At 41.1% G+C, this 23,731-nt stretch overlaps 1 protein-coding gene across 6 annotated transcripts in view; it reads left to right on the top strand.

Moving 5' to 3' along the window:
• Positions 1-23,731, top strand: part of KCNAB1 (potassium voltage-gated channel subfamily A regulatory beta subunit 1) — a 167,635-nt gene that overhangs the window by 110,945 nt on the left and 32,959 nt on the right. For 5 of the 6 annotated variants that reach the window (XM_074963734.1, XM_074963731.1, XM_074963736.1 and 2 more), the window contains 5 exons: positions 4,269-4,348; positions 7,103-7,147; positions 9,939-9,983; positions 12,628-12,671; positions 19,075-19,161. In XM_074963734.1, the coding sequence (XP_074819835.1) occupies positions 4,269-4,348; positions 7,103-7,147; positions 9,939-9,983; positions 12,628-12,671; positions 19,075-19,161 (301 nt within the window). Of the gene's footprint in view, positions 1-1,160; positions 1,273-4,268; positions 4,349-7,102; positions 7,148-9,938; positions 9,984-12,627; positions 12,672-19,074; positions 19,162-23,731 lie in introns of all 6 variants that reach the window. The other variant, XM_074963732.1, reaches the window with a different exon arrangement.

Genomic DNA, 23,731 nt, shown 5'->3' with positions numbered 1-23,731 from the left:
CTGAAGTCATGAGGAGCAGATCAGGCCAAGGGACTTTCTTCCTGAGAGGAAAGCAGGCTGGCCGTTGGTCTTGTTTAAGGAACTTTGTTTTCAACTATGAGTGCTGAAAGTCAGCACATTATCCTGGGACCAACATTGCTAAGACAACATCAGTGCATATCACATTATCATGACATCCAGTACTCAGCCTGGCAGTGGGGATATCTAATTACCTGCACCACAGAGGCACATAAGATCCTGTATTGTTTTCCCTTCCCTTTTTGAGTTGCTTTTGCCACTGCCCCCCTCTCCCTCTCTTCCTATTCAGTCTCTCACTCTCTTGGCTTTTCATCGAATCCCGACATCAGCTATGCTGCATTCATCCAAGCCTGTCTTGTCTAAGGAGAAAGGATCCAAAGAGTTGATGTCCTTGACCAGAACATGAACCAGAGTCCAAGCAGTAGGTGTCGTGCTCAACTTGCCAGCCAAAGCATCCACTCCAGTGGTCCAGTATTCAAAAAAACATCATCGACAGCCATATTTCTCCCACCTTTTCTATCCTGTCTCTCATCCACCTTGTGTCTATGTAAAAAACAGGAAAAATGAATGCCCATCGCACATCAGGACTGAGAGTAAAATTAACTTTCTTTTTCATCAAAGGTTGTTTAAAAAAAAAAAAGAGACTGATATTTTAACTCCAAAAGGAGAGAGACTTTGACAGGGTCTAACTAAATTTGTTTTGCATGATCACTAAACCACAGTTTTAATATAAATTCTTGTTTTAATTCTGTGCTCCTTTTTTGTGTGTTTAATCAATAAACTTTCATCTTGAATGAATGCTTTTGGGAGTTTGCCAAGTAACCGAGTAAAACCAAGGCCTTTGTAGAAAATAACCATGACCCTATTGCTGTTAAATGTTAGAGTGAAAGAGTTTATAAACACCTTTAACTCTGTAGGCCTTTGAGGTCAATATCAGTCCTCTACCTGCCCCCAGATTTTCAGGTGTGCATTTATATGCAAGCCTAGCCAGACCTTGGGCCTATATGGTGTGTGTAGAAGAGTGCAGTGCAGTGCTGCATAAAACTTCCACCATCATTTCCCATCAAGCAATAGCAATGACCCCAAGAGAACCAGTATTTCCTCTCTGCAAAGTGTGTGATTCATGATTTCCTTCAATCTAGGGAGCAGAGTCCAAAGGGCACTCCTAAACCTGGACTCCAACATGCTGACTTGTGCATGAGCTTATCTTTACAGGCAGGAAAAGTTGCCATTGATTTCAATAGGATTATTCAGGTGCGTGAAGTTATTTGTGCAGGGTTAGGACTGTGATTGCAGCTTGCTACCCATCAAGTTTTCATCTGAAATGCCATATTTTAAAAACATTTTTAGTGGTGTGTTTGGAGTCAGATTGTAAGTAACGTGGCAGGTTTGAGTCTGTTTTAAATAAGTTAAGAAAAAATACCCAGTTTTGAAATGTCCTGCTGACACAACACTCCTACCCTGCTCCATTTGTGATTCTAATTTTTCAGTGCTTAGGAATTCATCCTAAGTCTCTGAATTTTGTTCTTCTGGGATCACATTTTCTGATTCTCGATTAAAAAAACAAATCAAGTTTATATTATATAATATTGTAGATATTCTATACAGTATGTATCATTTAAATATTTTATATATTGTATCCTCAGTTCAGGACACACTTCTTACTTCCTTACTGTCTTACTTCCTCTCATATTCTGATGCACAGGTGGGCAGGAATACATGGTCAATATTTCCAGAAGGTGAGTAGTGATTTTTGGGGGCCCAACCTGAGACTCCATACCGTATGAGAGGAGCTCAGCACTTTCTGAAAATCAGGCCTTTTTAAGGTGTCATAAGCTGGGCACTGAAAATCAAGGCACCCAAAATCATTAGTCACTTTTAAAAATCCCATCCATGTATTCCTTGGGGATCCTATCATAACCACACTGACTTCTGGGGATTACACTCCATCTGAGACATGAAATTAAGTTTCTAGGAAAGGGGTGCCTCTAGGAGCTGAAGAAATTTGATTCCTCCTGATATTGGGCAGCTCTGTTAGCTGGACCACTGAGCCAGCCCACTTTACATTTCACAATCCATTTTGGTGAAAAATCAATTAACCATATAACCAACTGGGGCTGGCTGTGGTTGCTTTAAAACAATTGTTTTCCTTTAGAAAACTGGGAGAGTCTGAACCGCTGGTTCCTCTCCATCCCTCCTTTTTGCTGGCCAGGGCTCTGTGCTTCGTTGCAGCTGCTCTCCATTGAAGCACTTGGTTCTTTCAGAGGAGCGCAGCAGTGATTTGGAAATGCAGCGCTGTATTTTAATAGTCCGTTAAAATTACCAAAATAAAACAGTGCACAATCAATTCACCGCTGCAGTGCTGCCATTCACTTCAACTGGAAAGCAGCCAAAACCAAGCAATTACCTTAAAATCAGTCCAGTTTGTCTTCCAATCTCCTGCACAAAGAGCAAAAGGATAGCGCAGATGTGCAAAAGTCAGACGTGCTCCTAAGTCTCCCTTATTAAACAATTGTAGGTCCAGGGGATGTTACAAGCAGCTGTAGTTCATCTCACACCACATTCTGTCTCCTTTGGGAACTGCAAAATGTATATCAAAGTCCAATGTCAGCTGCAAAAACTGCACGGTGTATTTTGCAGAAAGAAAACTGTTACTTCAGATGTGTTGTTCAAACATGTACGCCACACAAACAGCCTTGGCCATAGCTGCTGTTATTGCTTTGTACGCTAATAGGATGAACAGGGCTATACAATTCCTCTTTACTAGAAGCAGCAAGGAGTCACGTGACCTTCATAACAGCCTTTAGAATGGCTAGGCTTGACAGCCAGCCTTAATGACTGAGGGAAAGGAAAGAACTAAGCAGGGCTTGTGGAATTGTTGTTTTTATTAGATATATTTCCTGCAGTCTAGCTGTTGTTGAAAACTCACACAATCGCCATGTTTAAGCAACATCATTGTGTTAGAAACCAACAATGGCAATTACATTCAGTGCTAAGCCTTCCTCACCTAGATACTGTATTGCAGCATATCCGAGGGTCATTCTCTGCTCAGCGTATATGTATAACTACTATAAAAGCCCATGGGAAATTCTCCTCTCAGGTGTAATTCCTACCCCTCCTCCACACGTACTGGGGTTCTAGATGGCGTGCAACCCATGTGTTTCTCGGGTAGTTGTGCAAGAGACCCTCAGCAGTAGGGAACAGAACTCTGCAGCAGCTCAGCAGCCTGTAGGGGAGGATTCTTTCCCCCACTTCCCTGAAGAGAATCCGAGCACACGTGCTGGGTATTCGGGCTGAATGCCGACTGCTACTCCCTCAGTAACACTGGTGAAAATCCAGGGAAGCTTCACTGCCTTCAGTAGAATTATGTTGGATTTAAACCTGTGAAACTGAGAACAGAATTTAGCCCTTTGCTTTTTGCCTGTAACAACTTATGTTGGCTTAAGAGCAGTGCCCAGGCACAATGGGACGATTTAAGGACACAGCCTTAAATCAGCCTCAGTTCCATTGGTTTTTGGTATGTGCTGCGCTGCATTCCCCCATCCCAAGCCACAGATGAGGCCCTAACATACCATAGTCACCATTAGGAACACTTCCCACTTAGTTCTGAGTGCGAGTCAAGGTGTTAAGACTGTTCCATAACAGTCTGTTCCATGTTTGGTTAATGTCTGTTTGGTTAATAAGACATTGGTTAATTTGGTTAATAAGACATTTGGTTAATAATGTTTGGTTAATAAGACTGTTCCATGTTTGGTTAATGTCCCAGCTACCTGAGACTGCCTCTCCACTCATGCTTCTGTCACTTTTGAAATCAGCTGAGATGCTCCTTCAGCCCCTAGATTTGAATATCTGGAGTCAGGGCCCCGTGGATGGTGGGCCTTTGGCTCTGGAACTTGCTTCCCCTACTATCTGTCACAAACTGCCTTCTGGCCTCCTTTTGTCTGAATGTAGTATGGGGAACTCTGGGGTTTCATGCTGGTTTCTACGTGAGTCAGTAAATTCTATTGCATTTGTACATGCACTGAGTGACTCTGATTAGAGCACTATATAGCTAAAAATAAATAAATATACTTGGGGATATATCTGACCTTTGGATAACAGGGTTTTAATTAACTCTGGTTCAAATAATCACGTTTTGACCAAAGGTCCACAGCCCTGCTCCTTGGGGCAGATGGTGAGTAGCATGTCAGGCATGCTGGAGATTGTTTCTGCAGCCACTTGACTAATCGTATGTCTCTGGCTTCCCTAAGGTTGCTGAACAGCTAATGACAATCGCGTATGAGAGTGGAGTAAATCTGTTTGATACAGCGGAGGTGTACGCAGCTGGAAAGTAAGTGTGTGTGTGTGTGTGTGTGTGGCTCAAGGTGTTGGAGTGTTCTATGCAGCCAAGTTTCACTTTGTTTAACTACTGTACCTATTTATTCACCGCCAACCTAACTCAGCCTTTAAACAAATGCAACTACAGAAGTGTATCAGGTTCTATTTTCAGTTACTCTGGTGTAAATCTGGAGTAACCCTATTGACTTTTATGGAGTTACTGCAGATCAGCACTAGTGTCATTTAAGGTATATTTTGACATATGTAAATGTATACTGGGACACACTGGAGTAGTGCACTAAGACACTTCATAGGAGGATGATCTGCCTTGGATTTTGGGTGTTCCCAGTTTGGTTATGTGTTCAAACTCTAGATTAAACATCCTTGCAAACAAGAGCAAATCACCCAACATGGGGCCTTGCTTGTAGAGGTCTGATGTCCTACTGCTTTGCCAATGTGAAAGATTGGCTTTAGATACAGGTAAACCCTGATGTTACATATTCCCCTTTTATGAAATTCAGTTTGATCCCAAGTGCCTTTGTGCCCCTAGCCTCTTAGGAAGTTATTGAACTTCACCCCAGTTTTATCTCGCTAGAGGTTTTGGGGGTCCCCCAAGAACTTAGTAAAATTGGGGTTTAGCGTATACCCAGTGTAACAAACTGTGTGAAAAGCGGGGCTTTTCTTTCATAGTGCTTCTTGTGAAATGTTTTTTCCTCTCCAGTTTTCAGAGTTCACTGGGTGCTTTTAAGGTTCTACCATACCATACAATACAATGAGCATAGCTCAGGTTTGCAGACTTTGACAAGTCTTTCAGCAAACCTGGCCCAAGCTCCTGATTTGGCGATTGGATGTGAAAATTTGGCACTCCCCTCCAGGTGAAACACTCACCATGCTGCCGGGGTGATTTCTGCTCTACTCCACACCCTGCCCTTGTCCTACAATGATACCTTAATAAACACCATTTTTCTAAAAAACAAACGCTGCTTATGTGGAACCTCATATTTCCTATGAGAGAGACTGGGACATCTGTGTTCTTTTTTCCTCTTCCACCTCTCAGGCAGGCACCTATCCTCTTGCCAGGAATAGGGTACTTGGCTGCATTTTCCCCTCTTTCAACTTGAGCAGGGAACAGAGAGGGCTCCATATGCAGGGCCACCTCCTAAAGAGTGCATTAATCACTTCTGCAGGGCCTACAGCCATGGCCATCTTTAAGCTGGGGGCAGGGGGTGGGACTCTTTGTCCAGTGTCAGTTATATGTAGTTACATCAATGCCATTGTGCTGGCAAAGAAGAAAGTGGTCCCCTGCCAAAAACTTTTAAATCAAGTCCTGATTTTTTAGTGGAAGATAATGGGCCAGATCCTCAGCTGGGTAAATCATCCTAACTCCATTAACTTCTATGCCAGTTTATACCAGCTGAGATTCCAGCTCAGTATCCACACTGAGAAAATAAACAGAGAACCTATTTTTGGGTTCCCATTCTCGAAGGAGAGAACTGGATTAGACTAACAAGTCTAAGTGCATTGCTCGTATCTCACATGTAACCGCATTTCACTATTGATTAATAGAGCCCCCCCCCAGCACATTGGAAAGTTGGTGCTTGTAGCTCCAGCCCCAGACTTGGTGCCTATACAAGGAGCTGCATATTAACTTCTGAGGAGCCGCATGTGCTCCGGAGCCACAGGTTGGCCACCCTTGCTTCAGAGAGAGGGCATTTTCCTGCAGTCTCCACTACAAATAAATCCTCAGTCTGTTCTCTTCTCTCATGGGCTCCCTGATTCTTATAGAAAAACCAGCACTTAAAAGTGCTTTCATCCCCCTGGTTTGTGCTCACTACATGCTCCCCTTCATTTCCCTCTATATTCAGCTCTGTTTCTTGCATGGACAAAATGACCTTCAGCTGACTTTGCGTACACACCCAAAATGTCGTGGGCCAGATCCTGGCCTCCATGAAGGTGGCTTTGTACCACTCAGCCTTAAAACTGACTAACTTTAAAAAGAACAAAGCCCTACTTGCAGGGTTGTGTTTTGGATGAACATGCCCTGATGCACAATGGGGCTGAAGGAAGAAAACCCTAACATCAACACATGCTTCAAGGCGATACTGGCAACGTAGTCTGTGCTGGCCATTCTCCCATTTGTGGGTAACAGGCCAACTTCCCTCCTCCACATCCCCCGGTGTAGACCCAGTATAGATGTCACTTGAGCAGTACTCACTCAGGCTGATGCACAGTTTCTCAGCTGCCTGGGTCACCCGCCCAACAGAATGACATTTCTGCAGCATTTGGGCCATATGGGCCCGTGCAAGACAGTTAAGGATTTGGCTTATAATTTTCTGCAATGTGTTTGGTAGACATTCTATAGCTAAATTGAAACTGCAGTGTGTTTCTGACCAATCACTGTCTGACTCTGTGCTGATGTTTGGAGAGGGGAGAAATGCCATAATTAAAAACAAATCAGTTAACTCACAGTTGACTTTACAAGTGTGACATTTACATTGATTCGGCTTAGCACAGGGCACTGAATTGTTAAATTCCAACTCTCTGCCTCAGTGCAAAAAATGCACATTCAGGTCAGCAAGGACATGGGGTAATGTGTCAAGCAGAAAAAAATAAAGGTTGAATGTGAGCAGATTTTTTTTATGTTACGTATCGGTGCTTATGGCAGAGACTTCCAATGAATAATTGGTTTCCTGGTTTACTTTATGTTGAGTGCATTCTTGTCTTTAAAGTATTTTATACTCAAGTGCATTTTTTTTTTCCTCCCCAGGGCTGAGCTGATTCTGGGAAGCATAATCAAAAAGAAGGGCTGGAGGTACTGTATAGATTTTAGAGCCTGCCTGACAATTACTGCAATTGAAGTCAATGGCAAAACTCCCTTTTACTTCAGGGGTAGAAGATCAGGACCACAGAACATATCTGAATTCTTTTGTTTTAAAAAATAGTAGCTTTTTTTAACATGTGCTGGATCCGGTAGCTGGTTGGAAAAGCTGGAATAAAAGTCCTAGGCAGAGCTGGTAGCACTTCCTATTACTAAGATTGCCCAATGCTTCCTGTTATGAACCCCTGTTTTCAATTGTTGTTTATAATTTTGCCAAACTTTGTTTGGGCTGAAATTTTCCATAACAGGTGTCTGTCTTGGGCAGAAATTTTTTTGGAAAGATTCAGCCATTTTTGAGAACCGGGTTGGGAAAAAATATGTTGTTTTACTGTTAGGAAAAGTTAGAAAATACCAGAATTCAGGTTTTCTGTGCAACCGTAATTCAGCTCCCTTGGGTGTTACATTATGATACAGTCTTTAATAACATCATTGTCACACTATTTTTTTTCCATAGGACCCCTGCCTCCTTCAATGCATGGTATGGACCTGTTCTGGGGATCAATCAGGTTGCAGTGAAGGAGACTTTTGTCTGTAGGTCCCCAGCCTCATTTGTTCTAGAGGCTGGAATGTGCAGTGATTGAGGCAGGGGATTGCAGGAAGAGAAAGGATGGGCTCCTGGTTAAGGCAGTTGAATGCTGCTCTGGAAAACTGGAGGGTGTTTTATCCCTACCTTTTTGACAGAGTTTCTATGTGATGCTGGGCAAGTCACTTAAACCAAACTTTTCATAGGTGGTTTCTAATTGTGTGCTCCTCATTTTCTGGGTTCCCGGCTTGAGACTGCTTGACTTTGCAATCTTAGCAATGGTTTTTTTTCCCCATGTAATGTTATATATAAAGAGATAGATAGAAAGCATGATGGGATTTCTTTTTGAATACCTCATATGAGATTAGACCTAATTTAAATGATTCATTCATGTGTGTACACTAGCATGTATTTGTGTAGCTTAGGTGGCATTTACATGATCTTTAAAGATCTCCACTATCTGTCCTGTTCATCCCTTCACTAATGAATGATCCCAATGGCATTCCAATTCTCAACACATCAAATATAAGTATCCTTTAGTGGGATGATTATTCAAGAGAGACTCAGTGTGCTGCAGAACAAAGTGCAAAGTACAAATAAAAAATCCTGTAGCTGCTCTATATCATGAATATCTCTTCAGGATCTATGCAGCATTTTAAGAGTTACTCTAAAATTAAAATAATTTTTATTATCTTAAACAAAAATGGGGAGATTTTCTAAAAGGATGCCTAAACTGTACACACTGCTACATGTTTTTGCCCCTTTGAATATATTCAATGTTAGGCACCTGGGGCAGATTTTTAAAGGTATTTAGGTGCCTAACTCCCTAGGGAGTTACAAATCTGTCCCCTAGGGATAAGGCCAGAACCAGTTCTTTTTTAAGTCAGTGGCAGAAATCTCATTGACTTTACCAGGAACAAACCCCTGTTCTTGAAAACTTGCCCCCAAAATGTTCAGGCTTGTTTATGTAGTGGAGCTGTTTTGTTCAACAATACATTCTGTGTGTGCATATTTAATGGAATTCACTGTCAGCAAGTGTGTCTAATACTTGCTGTATTATTTTCTTAAGTATTTTAAACTATGAAACATATTTTGTTTAATCTTCCTTGCTGCAGTCCTGCAGCTGATTGAAGTCAGAACTAAATACTGGGCCCTGTTCAGTGTTCATTTAAATCATTGGGAGCCTTTCTATTGATTAATAGCCATTGGGTCAGGCCCTTGGAGAGCGGTTGACAAAGATTTTGTTGTATACAGCAAAGTATTTTCCAGCCAATAGATCTTTGTTTTAGTAATACAGTACATTGGAATTTTTAGACAAACTTAGCAAATGGATCATTCTTTTGGTTTTAATATCTCAAGGTCACTGTATAACAATATTCATACTGCTTCTCATTGAAGTAGTTTCATAACAGTAATTTACATCAGATGCTTTTGGTGACATTTTCTACACTCTTTTCTCTTGACACAGCAGCATTATTGAAATTGCCAGAATAGTTTGATGTTTATCATTAATCACTGTGGGTTCTTGTGACACTGTAATGCCTAAGTGCATAGCAGCAGCTACAGGCAGAGCATGTGATTTCATAAATCCCTTATCTGTGAGCTCTAGAATTGAGCCTTTAAAACAATGACTAACATGTTTTGTTTTTCTGGAAGAGTTAAATGCTGAACTGAGCATTTCTGATTTTTCTCTCACTACCATCACTTTCACACTAGTTAACTCCATTGATTTCAATGGAGTTGCAGCTGATTTACACAGTTGTGAGAGGAGAATTGGCCCCTAAATCTTAAGGAAAATACTAACTTTGCTTATATCTCAGAGTACAGAAGCTACTTTCCTTATTTATTTTAGGGTCCACATTTTGTTTACAATGTAACAAGGTTGTACTGCATTATTGATCAGACAATGAAAGTTTGATCATCTACACTTGGACTGGTATAAGAAAGTGTATATATAGTTATTCATTAGAAGCAATCAGAACATAGAGCCATAGTTATGCATTGTCCTCCAGGCCAAAGTTAAGAACCTTCAATTGAGAGTCTCCTTTGAAGACAAACCTTATGACTGCTTTAGCTGTAAATAAAAAGAAATTGCCACTTTTGGAGTGGGACAACACCTAAAAAGGGTGGATTTTGTTTTGATCTTTACTCCATATGCCTGTTAAAAACAAAATTGCAACATACTTTCTTTTTTATGTATAGGAGGTCCAGTCTGGTCATAACAACAAAACTCTACTGGGGTGGAAAGTAAGTTTTATAATTGTTTTGTTCCAGATAATACAGTTTAATTCTGCATGGCTTTATCCATTTAAGGCAGGGGTGGGCAAACTTTTTGGCCCAAGGGCCACATTGGGGTTGTGAAACGGTATGGAGGGCCGGGGAGGGAATGCTGTGCCTCCCCAAACAGCCTGGCCCCTGCCACCTATCCTCCCCCTCCCACTTCCTGCCCTCCCCTCAGAACCTCCGACCCATCCAATCCCACGCGCTTCTTGTCCCCTAACTGCCCCCCCCGGGACCCCACACCCTATCCAACACCCCCTGCTCCCTGTCCCCTGACTGCCCTAACCCCTATCCACACCCTTGCCCCTTGACAGGCCCCCTGGGATCGCCGACCCATCCATCCCTCCCCCACTCCTTGTCCTCTGACCACCCTCTTCCAGGACCCCCATCCCTAACTGCCCCCCCGGGATCCCACCCCCTATCCACCCTCCCACCCCTGCTCCCTGTCCTCCCCGACCCCCCGGGACCCCACCCCCTATCCAATCCCTCCTGCTCCCTGTCTCCTGACTGCCCCCCTGAACCTCTGCCCCATCCAACTGCCCCCTATCCCCTGACTGTCCCCTGGGACCTCCTGCCCTCCCCCCATCCCCTTACCCTTACCAGGCTGCTCAGAGTGGCAGGACAGGCTTATTTGAAAGCCTGGGAAGTGGGCGGGCACAAGCTGCGCTGCTCACGTGGCGGCGTGGCTGCAGGGGAGGGGGAACAGCAGGGGAGGGGCTGGGAGCGAGCCTCCTGGGCCAGGAGCTCAGGGGCCAGGCAGGACGGTCCCGAAGGCTGGATGTGGCCCGCAGGCCATAGTTTGCCCATCCCTGCTTTAAGGCAACCAAGTTATATACAGGTTAGTGAAATCTCGGGGCTAATTTATTCTCATTTGAAGATGACTTTTAAAGAAGTCAGTGCTCAACAAAGATATTAACCTGGCATTAGACCCTAGCAAATGGTACCAAAAGGAATAACCCCTCTGCACTCTTTTGATGCAAGATAATTCATTTAGATTGTTCAAGTGCAGTCTCTTAAACTTCCATTTCCAAAACATGGATGAAATCAGAAGGAGCACAACCAGCATAATACTACACAGGAGGAAAGCTGCCCAACCCTGCCAACATGATAACATTTTATTTAACACGGTGTTAAGTCAAACCCACAGGTCAGAGAGAGATTTTTAAGATCACTCCCCGCAGTGAGCTCAGATAAAAAAGACCATCTTGTTTGAGATAAAAATGAGCCATTTCTCTCTTAGTGTTGAGCTAAATGAAAGAGAGTTTGCCCTCTGTTGTGGGCTTGAAGCACAAATTTTACTGGCTGAATTTACTTCTGATATGTTACCAGTGTTTGAACTATTGGTTAAATTATTCAAAGAAATTTAACGAGTTTTGCTTTTCAAACTCTGTACAACCTTTCTGTCTGCCTGCCTGCCTGCCTTCCAATCTGATCTGCATGGTGTATTTTGTAACACACTGAAATCAAAGTCTATCAGAATGTCTAAGAAAAAATGTAAAGTTTACTCCTTATCATAATTTATAAAAACTGCAACATGTGGAACTGGGAGGTTTTCTTTGGACATGTTGTATAAAAGAGTAAAATGATTTTGTCATTTCACTGAAGTTATTTATCATAAATTTTGAAGCTGGAGAGAGAGGATATAGGTTTTGGCTTTTCCAGCAGACTCTAGATATAAATAAGAAAATGCTATGCATTTGAGTACTGTAGATTTATAGCAATGGGCTAGTTTGACTTTATCGTGCCATTGCTTTGCTTGAGACTCAAAATATGGTTGATATGTTACAAACACATACAAAATTAAACAGTCTGTAAGAAAGATTATAAAATGTTATATTGCCTCTAAATCTAGTTTAGATTTGAAATATGGGCCACATAAAATGGATGTAATTTCTTGTAGTTTTTCCTTAGAAGTGAGACGTCTACAGAATATACACTATGCAAAGAGACTGTGTCACTGTTTAACAACTTTGGGCCTGACCCTGCAGTCCTTACTCAAGCAAAATTCCTATTGACTCGTCCTAATAAGGACTGCGGTATCTCTGAAAGCCCATATTAATTACTTTGTTGCAGTTCATAAAACTGACTGTATGTCTACATTTGAGGGAAAAGCAATTATTCTATTTTATATCTTTTTGGAATAGTTGTCAAAAGGTGGTGTGAACAAGAAAGTTTCAATAAGGTTGTTCTGAAGAGACCAGTTAGGACAGGGGATTGAATCAAATCCTAGTCCACCAAATTTAATTGAAGCTTGTATTGGTTTTTGCTTCATCTTCCAATTAAACTTAATCACTGCATTCTCCCACTTCTAAAAGAATGATAAATTGCATGTCAGGTTGTACATTACTATAGAAAGGATGAATGTTCCTCGGTTATTATTAATATGAATGTTGTTGCTTCTGGATGCTATTGTCTCTGGGATTTGGTTGTTTCTTCTCCAGTGAAGGGTAGCTCTGTTGTTTGAGTTCTAATTTTCTCATTTCTCAAACATTCAAAGCTTGTTCTGACTGGAATATAAAATTAGCAAATCTAAGAACATCAGTTCTTTAGAAGTCTTATAATAATAATAACACCCACACTAATAGTAATTTTACCTGGTGTATCTTTGCAGAGCTGAAACAGAAAGGGGGCTTTCAAGAAAACACATCATTGAAGGTATGTGCTGTAAATGTGCCTTATCCATTCCAAGAATCCATCTGGCTTAAGGAACACTTTGAATAAGGAAAAAACAAAGATGAGATTCACTCCACTTGCATGAAGCCCAAGTATTCAGACTCAGTGCAGGTGGAGTGTGAGGATGAAGAGAGGTGAAATTCACGTCACAACCTGGGCCAGTGTGCAGAGCTGCTTCTCCAAACTGTGGGCTGGAAAAGCAGTCATAATCCCTCCATGGTTGTTTTGGGCATTGGGACATAAAGGTGGATCCACAGCCCCTCCCCTGTGCTGGCCTCCCCCAAATTGATCTTCCATGCCGGTTCCATTTCTTGATTGGAGATCAGTTTGTGGCAAGCTGGGGCTTCTCAGGCACTCCACTGCAGCTGCTCAGCCAGCCAACCTCTTGTGCAGTCCCAGTTCAGTGCCCTAAGTGGAGCAGAGGGCCTCATGCTAGCTCTCTGCACAAGGGGTGAAGAAATGCAGTGCATACAAGAAACTTCAAATACTTTACATCTTCAACATCTGCTTTTTAATCATTAATTTGTTAAACTTATTCATAAATGATCTGGAGAAAGGGGTAAACAGCGAGGTAGCAAAGTTTGTTGATGATACTAAACTGCTCACGATAGTTAAGACCAAAGCAGGCTGTGAAGAACTTCAAAAAGATCTCACAAAACTAAGTGATTGAGCAACAAAATGGCAAATGAAATTTAATGTGGATAAATGTAAAGTAATGCACATTGGAAAAAATAACCCCAATTATACATACAACATGATGGGGGCTAATTTAGCTACAACTAATCAGGAGAAAGATCTTGGAGTCATCATGGATAGTTCTCTGAAGAAGTCCACGCAGTGTACAGCGGCAGTCAAAAGAGCAAATGGGATGTTAGGAATCATTAAAAAAGGGATAGAGAATAAGACAAAGAATATCTTATTGCCCTTATATAAATCCATGGTATACCCACATCTTGAATACTGCATACAGATGTGGTCTCCTCATCTCAAAAAAGATATACTGGCATTAGAAAAGGTTCAGAAAAGGGCAACTAAAATGATTAGGGGCTTGGAACGGGTCCCATATGAGGAGAGATTAAAGAGGCTAGGACTTTTCAGCTTGGAAAAGAGGAGACTAATGGGGGATATGATAGAGGTATATAAAATCATGAGTGGTGTGGAGAAAGTGAATAAGGGAAAGTTATTTACTTGTTCCCATAAGAACTAGGGACCACCAAATGAAATTAATGGGCAGCAGGTTTAAAACAAAAGGACGTTCTTCTTCACTCAGCGCACAGTCATCCTGTGGAACTCCTTGCCTGAGGAGGTTGTGAAGGCTAGGACTATAACAGGGTTTAAAAGAGAACTGGATAAATTCATGGAGGTTAAGTCCATTAATGGCTATTAGCCAGGATGGGTAAGGAATGGTGTCCCTAGCCTCTGTTTGTCAGAGGGTGGAGATGGATGGCAACGGAGAGATCACTTGATCATTACCTGTTAGGTTCACTCCCTGTGGGGCACCTGGCATTGGCCGCTGTTGGTAGACAGGATACTGGGCTGGATGGACCTTTGGTCTGACCCAGTATGGCCATTCTTATGTTCTTAAACAAATCCATTCAGCAATCTGTGACATATATTATTGTATACAGTTTTTTCAGGTATATTGCTCACCTGAACCCCTCATTAATTACACCAGCTATCTCCCAGTATTGCTTGCCTTGTGCAGACTGCTGGAGGTTTAAAACATTGTTGCCTGATCCTATTCTTTATAAAATGAATAGGAGTTCAATGGGATCAGCCCCAATATTTGCATTTGTGAAGTCTGACTGAGTTTTAAATTATCCTGTTGTCGCCTCTTGTTGGCTGTTTACTGACTGGGGATTTTGATCATGCTAGATAAATTTCCTTTCACCTGATCTGTTCAATAAAATGGCAAAAATGACTGGATATGGCAAAAAAGGCTGAAAAGAATCTGTGGTTGTACAGACCTCTTTACTGAAAGAAGAGAAGCATAAAGGAGAGAGGGAGAATTTGAGAGGGGCAGGACCTGAGCACACAAACCAAAACAAAGAACTCCTCTTGGTTTTGTGTATTTGAAAAAGTTTAAAATCTGTGGGCAAGCCCCCGGTTGGTGAATGTCAACGTAGCTCCATTGAAGTCTCCGGAGCTCTAATGATTTATACCAGCTGAGGTTCTGACCCATAATCTCTTTTGAAATCTTTCTTTTATTCTCCATTGTTCTTATCGTTTGTTCCATTTCTCCTTTGTGTATTCTTCCCATTTCTCCTCTGTATGTGGTATTCACCTCCTTCTGAATGCCTCTGTTCTCCCCCCGCTCAGTCTAAAAGCGGGGGCAGCTCCTCCCTCCCTTCCAGCCAGGAGGGCTTCATACCACTATCAACACACCACCAAACTGAGCTGTGATTAATCAGGAGGGGCAAGGAGTCCCTGGCATACACCCTGGGAAACCCCCAGCAAACCCAGTCCAGCCAGTTGCCACCCCCATCATCTTTTGAGTCTCTCTGGATGGTGGGTGACCTAAGGGGGTGGGGCCGACAGCTGATCTGAATTTATTTAATGTCATTTTTGTATGTAATGCGCATATAGAACACAGAAGAAAATCCAGACTCAGTTCCAGCGTATTAAGTGTGAGCAGTCTCAGCTGAAAACTTCCTATAGGGAGAATGCAGCTTCTTGGAAAGGTTTATGATTTCATCCCAAATTGACATTTTAAAAGCATTATTGAAGCAGTATTGGAGGCCCTTTGATTTAAAACCCTGAGTACAGACCAAAAAAAGGAAAGTGAATAAGTTAGTAAAAAGAGAAAATTGAGGAAGGGAGTGATTGAGTTGATACCAATAGTTCAGTAGGATGCAAGTCATGGAGAGGAGGAGGTGATAGCATTGCTCTGAGTCACCTGAAAGAAGAATGTTGGAGGGGCATGCAGAAAAGGAGCTGAAACATGAAATAGACCAAATGGGTTTGGTCAGTTTATGGGACTGAAGTGTGAGAGTAGATGAGATGGCCCGTAGAAGCCAAAAGTTTAAAACCAGCATCTAAATTTTAATGTGGCCAGGTTTTTGGCTTGCATGCCTCATCCCTTGGATACATGCACATGTCTGGACAGTGCCTTGCACAATGGGAAACCCAGTTGGCTTTTCTGTGCTCCTGCAATATACATGTTTAATAATAATAATACATATTTGTATGTAAAAATTGAGTTTGGACAAATACTTGGGTAATAAACAATTATAGGTGCTGAGGTGGTTGAAGTTTCTGCAGATTTGGCTCTCGAGATCTTCCCATACTGCACCAAAATATTAAGGATCAGATTGTGCCAGACAAGCTCAGCCCCATGTTAAGCTCAGTGAGCCTTCTTGCCACTCTGGGGAGAGTGTGTGGGAAGATAGTGCTTTAAGAGGTGCATTTTTGTTATAGAGTTTGTTATGGAAATTAAGCAAGGACAATACAAAAAAGCTTGGTTGCTTAACAGTACATGCCAAAAACTGCTGATTATGTTTTAGCACCCAGCACATGGTGTCCTTGTGCTTTAGAGTAAGCAGATAGGTGTATAACATATAATTTCATAGCAGTGTAAAATATGCAATACAAATTCCATTCACAAGAGAAAACAGAAGCAGGTCAAATAGCTAGGAGAGATGGGTAGACTGAAATCCCTCTGGGTAGTTCATGACCACAGGGAGACAGTGCAATGTGTACACTTCCCCTGCATGTTGAGGCACTCCCAATGCAGACTGGTCCCTCACCTCTGCAAGTTATTGCAAGGAATGGTGCTACAGCCAGGGCCCCACATTTCTGTATTTCCCAGAGTACAGAGCTGCTATTGTGTTTGGTACCTTCATGAAGGGGAGGGAGCTTACAGGAAGGGAGGCTCCTTCTGCATTATGGCAAGAAAGAATCTGCCCCTATATCTGTGTTCATACACTACACAAAGGGATTTCAAACCACCCATTTCTTGTGCCTATTTGACCTGCTTCTGTCTTCTGTTCTGAAAGGAATTTGTATGATAGGTTCTTTATACTGCCACAAAATTATGTGCTATATGTCAGCCTGCTTATTCTAAAGTGAAGAACTCCATGCACTATGTGCTAAAATAAAATCTTGCAGATTCCTATAGAGAAATGTTTGGTGTGCATCATTACACAACCAAGCTCTTTGCTAAGTGATACTGTCTGTTAAATTTTAATATCAAATTCCATATGAAAAATATACCCCTTGAGTAGATTTTATTTTGCAATAATTGAAATTTACAGGCATGGTGAAAAATGAAATACTTTTTATTGAGTTGTGAATCTTGGAACTGAGTAGTCTTGCCTCTCACATATGAGATAAAACCTAATTGTGTCCTGTAGCTATTACATTTTAACAGCTTTTGCATGCCCCGTTCTTCTAGGTGCATTCACATTTGATCCAAAACATTGCTAGTGTTAAAAATAAGGCAAGTTAGAAAAAGAAAAGTTCAGAACTACAAATATTAATTATGCACAGTAACAATATATTATGTTATAGAGATAGGCTCAAGCCTCAATACCTGGATCTGGAATGCCCCAACATTGGGGTGTAGCTGGATCTAGGGTTTTGTTTTGGCTTATTATACACAGCATGCACAGCAAATTATAAGGAGAAAATGTGAAGTAGTAGTTGTGGCAAATTATTTGCCACCAGTGCACAAGCTGGAATACGTTTGTGTGAACCGTTCTTCCACTAAGCCTGTTTGCAGATAGTTCACAAGCAGAAAAAAAAGGCTGAATACATTTAATGAATTGTTCACTGCAAACCTTTTGCCTTGTTACAGTTAAGATACTGATCATTTTAGACACAAAAGAAAGAGAAAGGAAAAGGACCTCTAACCTTCATGTGGAATTAAAATTACCAAAGTGGAGAGCCCCCAGGGACACACAGTTCAAGTTCTCTTTGAATATTGTAGAGCTGTGCATTCCATGATATACTATATCAGCAATAGCCAGTGGTAGTTATACTTTAATTATAGGTACAGTGTGCCTGTGTGAGGTGTCAGGAACAGAGGGTTTTATCTATGAACCTTGACAAGAGGACTTCACTGTACAGCTACCTGAAAGATTTCTAAAACATTTTCAAACATGACAAGTGCTGTGATTTGTGGCAGAGGGATGCAGTTTGATCAAGTGCTTACAAAAATGATCATTCACTTTTTATAACTAATTTAAATGAGCCAGGTTCTCCATTTAAAAATACAGTACACTAGTTCTCTGGAAATGTATATTTTTATCTGTTTTCTGAATTGTTCTTATAATTGTGTCATTATGAACGCCCCTGAACTTTTGTTTATAGCTGGCATAGCCTGATTTACACCAGCTGGGGATTTAGCCCTCTGGAAATAAGCCAGTTTATATCAACTGAGGTTCGAGTCCTCTTTTGGGGTGGGCAAAGGAGGGGATTAAACAATTTAAAATAAGTATAGCATTACAGTACGCTACATGGGAGCACTCAGACATATTACATGCTCATCTTACTGCTATGAAAAGACGACATAGAACCTTGCGTTCCTATAGCATGATCAAACTGTAGATCTCAAAGCACTTACATATATAATGAATTAAGCCTCACAGCACTCCTGTGAAATCAATGAGCATTATTGTTGTTCCCATTTTATAGATGAGGAAATTGAGATACAGAAAGTGACTTTGTCCTGACACATCATAAATCTGTAAGAGTCAGGAATAGAACCCAACTCTTCTGGTCCCCAGGGCTACGTGGCCACAAGCCTGTAGCCTGGCTATTTGTGCAACATCATGAGTTTAGCTTGTTGCAGTTTGCTGGATAACTTTTGCAAAGAGAGGGTAAATTCTGTTTAACTTAGTAAAGATGGCATTTGAAGGAGCCTGTTCAGTATCACATTTTTTCAGGGTTATATTAGTCTTGGTAATCATAAATATATAACAGAATGTCATGATTCCTCTCCCCTGGGTTTTCATTTCTGGAATGCCCCTGGAGTGGCAGGGCTTAATTATGTGGAACCGTACCAATGTAATGTGCCATCGGGTAATGCAAAAATACTCTCTGACAGAATTTTGATTAGATTAACTGAAACAACATCAGTGAACTCTGTCCGTGGAGGCTGCTAATTGACAGGCTCACCAGGATGGTGTCTTTTCCAATCCAAATTTGAGTGTAATTAAAAAAAAATTCTTGTGGAGGGCTCTGAATTCTGCATGAAGCCAAACTGTGATATTTTTTTTATGTGGCTGAGCAGACATGAGACATCATTGTCCATCTCCAGTGTACAATTTAGGATAGTTCTGTCCTGTGATATGTCGGAACTGTCACCTCTTTTGTGATGTGTTCCAAACTTCATTCTGGCTATTTCTAATGATATGTATTCTTTTTTTTTTCTTGCTGCTTCTAGGATTAAAGGCTTCTCTCCAGAGACTGCAGCTCGAGTATGTGGATGTTGTCTTTGCAAATCGACCAGACAATAATACCCCCATGGAAGGTTAGTGAGAGCTTTAACAAAAGATTTTAATGTGATTGATTCTGGATAAATGGCTTGGACCAATCATAGTGGAAAATGAAAATCTATTTACTAAGTACTCAGGTGAGGCAGATTCACTATAAAACACCTAACTCTTGAGACCTTGGAGTCCTTAATATTTACACTTATTCTAAATGCATTCATCTCTCTTAAACAGGAAAGTATTGAGGATGGTTTATATTGCTGGGGTGGCTTTAATGCTGTTAATTTCCCCAAGTTTATATCCTTTTTCTGATTTCATCAAACATACCTAAAATGAATTTGTGTTTGAATCTTGTGCCAAACTTCTTCATGCCAAATGAAATCTGCCTGCCCATTCCTATAATGTAATAAATCTTTTGCCCTGTTTATGTTTTCAGGATGTGCCTGTGATATTAAGTTTAAAATTGTTTCTGAGGGGCCCATCTTAGAGCCAGTTTGTGAATGCCTCACTGCCATTGGTGAGCAGTAATTCCCATTGACTTCAGTGGCAGTACTCAAGCAAGTACCTACTTGCCAATGGAAATAAGGGGTTCAAAATTTGGCCCTCAGTGAGGGTATGCTGCATAGCTCAATGCCATAACTTTATTCTTACTTTAAAACCAGATCAAATAGATTGCATTTTTTCTGGGCAGTAGACAGTTGGAACTCTTCTCTTGTCTTCCACTCATAACGGACGTGATTCTGCTCCCATTGAAATTGGTGACAAGACTCCTATTGACTTCTATAGTGCAGGATGAGGACTGATAAAAAAAAGTATTTCTCAGGGTGATCAGTGATGTTACCTTGAATTACTAGATAGTATGATCCGGAATGCAGCACTTAATATAGGGGAGGCATCATGGGTAAAGTTAGGGTAAATTATATTTTTAATTATGATCCATGGGCTGGAGCTACATAGTTTGTGACCAAGTTTCTACCACTGTGGAGCTACCACAGATGATAAATGGAGGTTGGTAGAAGATCAAGGGTAGTGTGTGGCCCTTCTAGGCCTTGTCTAGACTAGAATTTAAAGGTGTGATGTTAGATAACATCTGCTAACAAACTTGTTTTTAAAGTACAGTGAGTACAAGGCACCCTCACTTCAATGCTAGGGGAAACCTCAGCTTTGTCTTGATCAGTTAGCATGCATTAAAGGCAGTGTGCCTTGTCTGTGCTAGACTTTTAAAACATGTTTGTTAGCATGTGTTAGCTGGCACATGCTAACATCACACTTTTAAATCCTAGTCTCAACAAATCCATAGTTGACAAAGTCACTGTTACATTCAGTGGAGGAAAATGACTGCTATTCCGGCCCTTTGTTCAGTTGTTCATTTGCATAGTCAGTTGCCTGATTTGAATGCACAATTATGGTAATTAGACATGTAAATCAGGAACACAGTCATCTGAAAATCTGGCCTTTGAATTATAATTAAACTTCAGAGTTAGCACCCTATTGAATGGAGACCATTAACACTTCTCTTAGCTGTCAGGTGTTTTTCAAGCCCTACACAGGTTCCAGTTAAGAATATTATCTTCTCAACCATTAGAACTAAAAACTTAATTAAAAAAACCAAGCAAACATTGCAGTCTGCAGAATCTGATTCTGTCATGGGTGGTAGAATAACTACATTAAACAGCCCAGGACTTTGATAACCCTGTTCTAAATTGTTAGCTTGAAATTCAGAGGTTTTGAAGCCCATTTGTTAACTAAGATAGGCTCCAGTTTGAACTCTAAATGGATTACATTAGTGTTACACTGACTGACAACTCCCAGGAGCTAGAAGATGAGGAAATTGGCTTGAGATTTTAAGACAAGGGGAGATTTACTGATGGGTGATAAGGTCAAAAAATATGACATGTTGTATCTTGGAGGGAGAAATAACCATTTTGCTCAGTCAATTATAATATAAGACAGAGTAGAGAGTATTTTATGTGTAAGCATGTTATGGCTGCTCTCACTTATGGCCTTCATGTTCTTTACTGAGCAACAGAAGAAACCATAAGTGACTTTCTGAGTCACTGTTGTTGTTGTCGGCTGTATTTAGAAAGTATCTGGGCCTAGCTCAGAAATGAACAATTCACCAACCAATGTGGCCTACATTAGAGCACAGCAGACATGGGCAAATATTGCACAACTTTGCTATGAATATTTGGTTCACTCTTCTAAATAAATTCACTTTGACTGTGTTTTGTGCTTTGTGTGTGTGTTCACTTTCTGAGAATGTTCTAAGAAATGGGTTTACTGGATCATGATGTTCATGCAAATAGCACATTTTAAGTGAATAGTGGAGAATATTCTTGGGAAGTGAATTCTGAAGCTGTCAATACGACAAGCCAGAAACCTGATTCTAAGAGTTATGTTCATTCAGCATAGGCACAGGGACTGTCTTTTTGTTATGTGTTTACACAGCATCTACCACGGTAAGGTCCCGGTCCGTGACTGGGACTCCTGGCTGCCACCCCAATACAAATAATAAATAATAATGAAACATTATGTGGTCTATGTATCCACCCAAAACTAAGCCATTCAACTAAAATTTTGAATATTTGCAACGAACTGTTTGAATGAGCTGTAGCTGAAATTTTTGTCAAGTAATTCTGAATAATTATTGAATTTGAGAGAGTTGTGAGATGTTTGACAACAACTTGCAAACAGAAAATAGGTGAATACACAAGATGTTCACTGTGAATTCTTCATCCAACTCTGCTACAGAATACAAAACCTCTACAACCAAATTGGAAATTCATCCATTTAACAACTCTGCAAGAACAGTCCTTGAGTGTTTCATAGGTTCGTAGATTCCAAGGCCAGAAGAGACCATTGTGATCATCTAGTCTGACTTCCTCTATAATGGAATACATAGAACTTCCCCAAAATAATTCCTAGAGCAGATATTTTAGTAAAGCAACCAATCTTGATTTAAAAATTGTCAGTGATGGAGAATCCATCACAAACCTTGTTCCAGTGGTTAATTACTCTCACTGTTAAAAAAATGTATCCTTTATTTTCAGTCTGAATATGTCCAGGCTCAACTTTCAGACCTGGGGTTATAGTATACCTTTCTGTGTTACAATAAAGAGCCCATTATCTAATATTTGTTCCCCATGTAGGTACTTACAGACTGTAATCCAGTCACCTCTTAACCTTCTTTCTGTTAAGCTAAATAGATTGAGCTCCTTGAATGTGTCACTATAAGGCATGTGTTCTAACCCTTTAATCATTCTTGTGACTCTTCTCTGAACCCTCTCCTTCTTCAAATGTGGACACCAGAACTGGACACAGTATTCCAGCAGCAGTCACCACGTGCCAAATAGAGAGGTAAAATAACCTCTCTACTCCAACTCGAGATTCCCCTGGTTATGCATCCAAGGATTGCATTAGCTCTTTTGGCCACAACATCACATTGGGAGCTAATGTTTAGCTGATTATCTACTCTGACGCCCAAATTTTTTTCAGGGTCACTGCTTCTCAGGATAGAGTCCCCCATCCTGTAAATATGGCCTATATTATTTGTTCGTAGATGTACAGATTTATATTTAGCCATATTAAAAACATTAATGCATTAGTATCCCTCAGTGGACAGGGTTAGTCTCTACCTAGATGGATTATCACCTACCTCACACCTGAACGGGCATAAGAAACCAATAGAATTGCAGAATTTTGAATGCTGACACAAATGATCTTGCGGCTCCACTTCCCCAGTTATATTCTGCCTCACAGGATGAGCAGCATGAGTGTTTAGCAGCATGCTGTGTACCAGAATTTTCCTTAGGCTAATTGTACCCCCTCGACTTGGTTTAGTCTTCCCATGGGGGTGTAAAAAGTGGTTGAAAACCAGAGAAGTCTAAGAGGAAAACAAATAAATTATGCTCTTGTGATGAGTTAGACGAAGGTTTCTAATCATCAGAAGAGTGAAGTTTTGGAACAGCCTTCCAAGGGAAGCAGTGGGGGCAAAAGATTTATCTGGCTTTAAGATTAAACTCAATAAGTTTATGGAAGAGATGGTATGATGGGGATAACATGGGTTTGGTAATTAAATATTCATGGTAAATAGGCCCAATGGCCTGTGATGGGATATTAGATGGGGTGGGATCTGAGTTACCCAGGAAAGAATTTTCTGTAGTATCTGGCTGGTGAATCTTGCCCATATGCTCAGGGTTTAGCTGATCGCCATATTTGGGGTTGGGAAGGAATTTTCCTCCAGAGCAGACTGGAAGAGGCCCTGGAGGTTTTTCGCCTTCCTCTGTAGCATGGGGCACGGGTCACTTGCTGGAGGATTCTCTGCTCCTTGAAGTCTTTAAACCACGATTTGAGGACTTCAATAGCTCAGACATGGGTGAGAGGTTTTTTGCAGGAGTGTTGGATGGGATTCTGTGGCCTGCATTGTGCTGGAGGTCAGACTAGATGATCATAATGGTTCCTTTTGACCTAAATATCTATGAATCTAGGTCACACCATCCATTCTGACTGTGTCTCTGCCTCTCATGCCAAACTTCTCATCATGGTTATCTCATGTAATCTGCAACCCCCAGCTTCAACTGTAAGAAGCAGAGATCAGCTGTTAGGCCA

The sequence above is a fragment of the Natator depressus genome, chromosome 9, assembly GCF_965152275.1.
Source record: "Natator depressus isolate rNatDep1 chromosome 9, rNatDep2.hap1, whole genome shotgun sequence".
NCBI classification, from domain to species: Eukaryota; Metazoa; Chordata; order Testudines; family Cheloniidae; genus Natator; species Natator depressus.
Note: the sequence above shows the minus strand (reverse complement) of the source record. Positions and strands in the feature narration are given on the sequence as shown.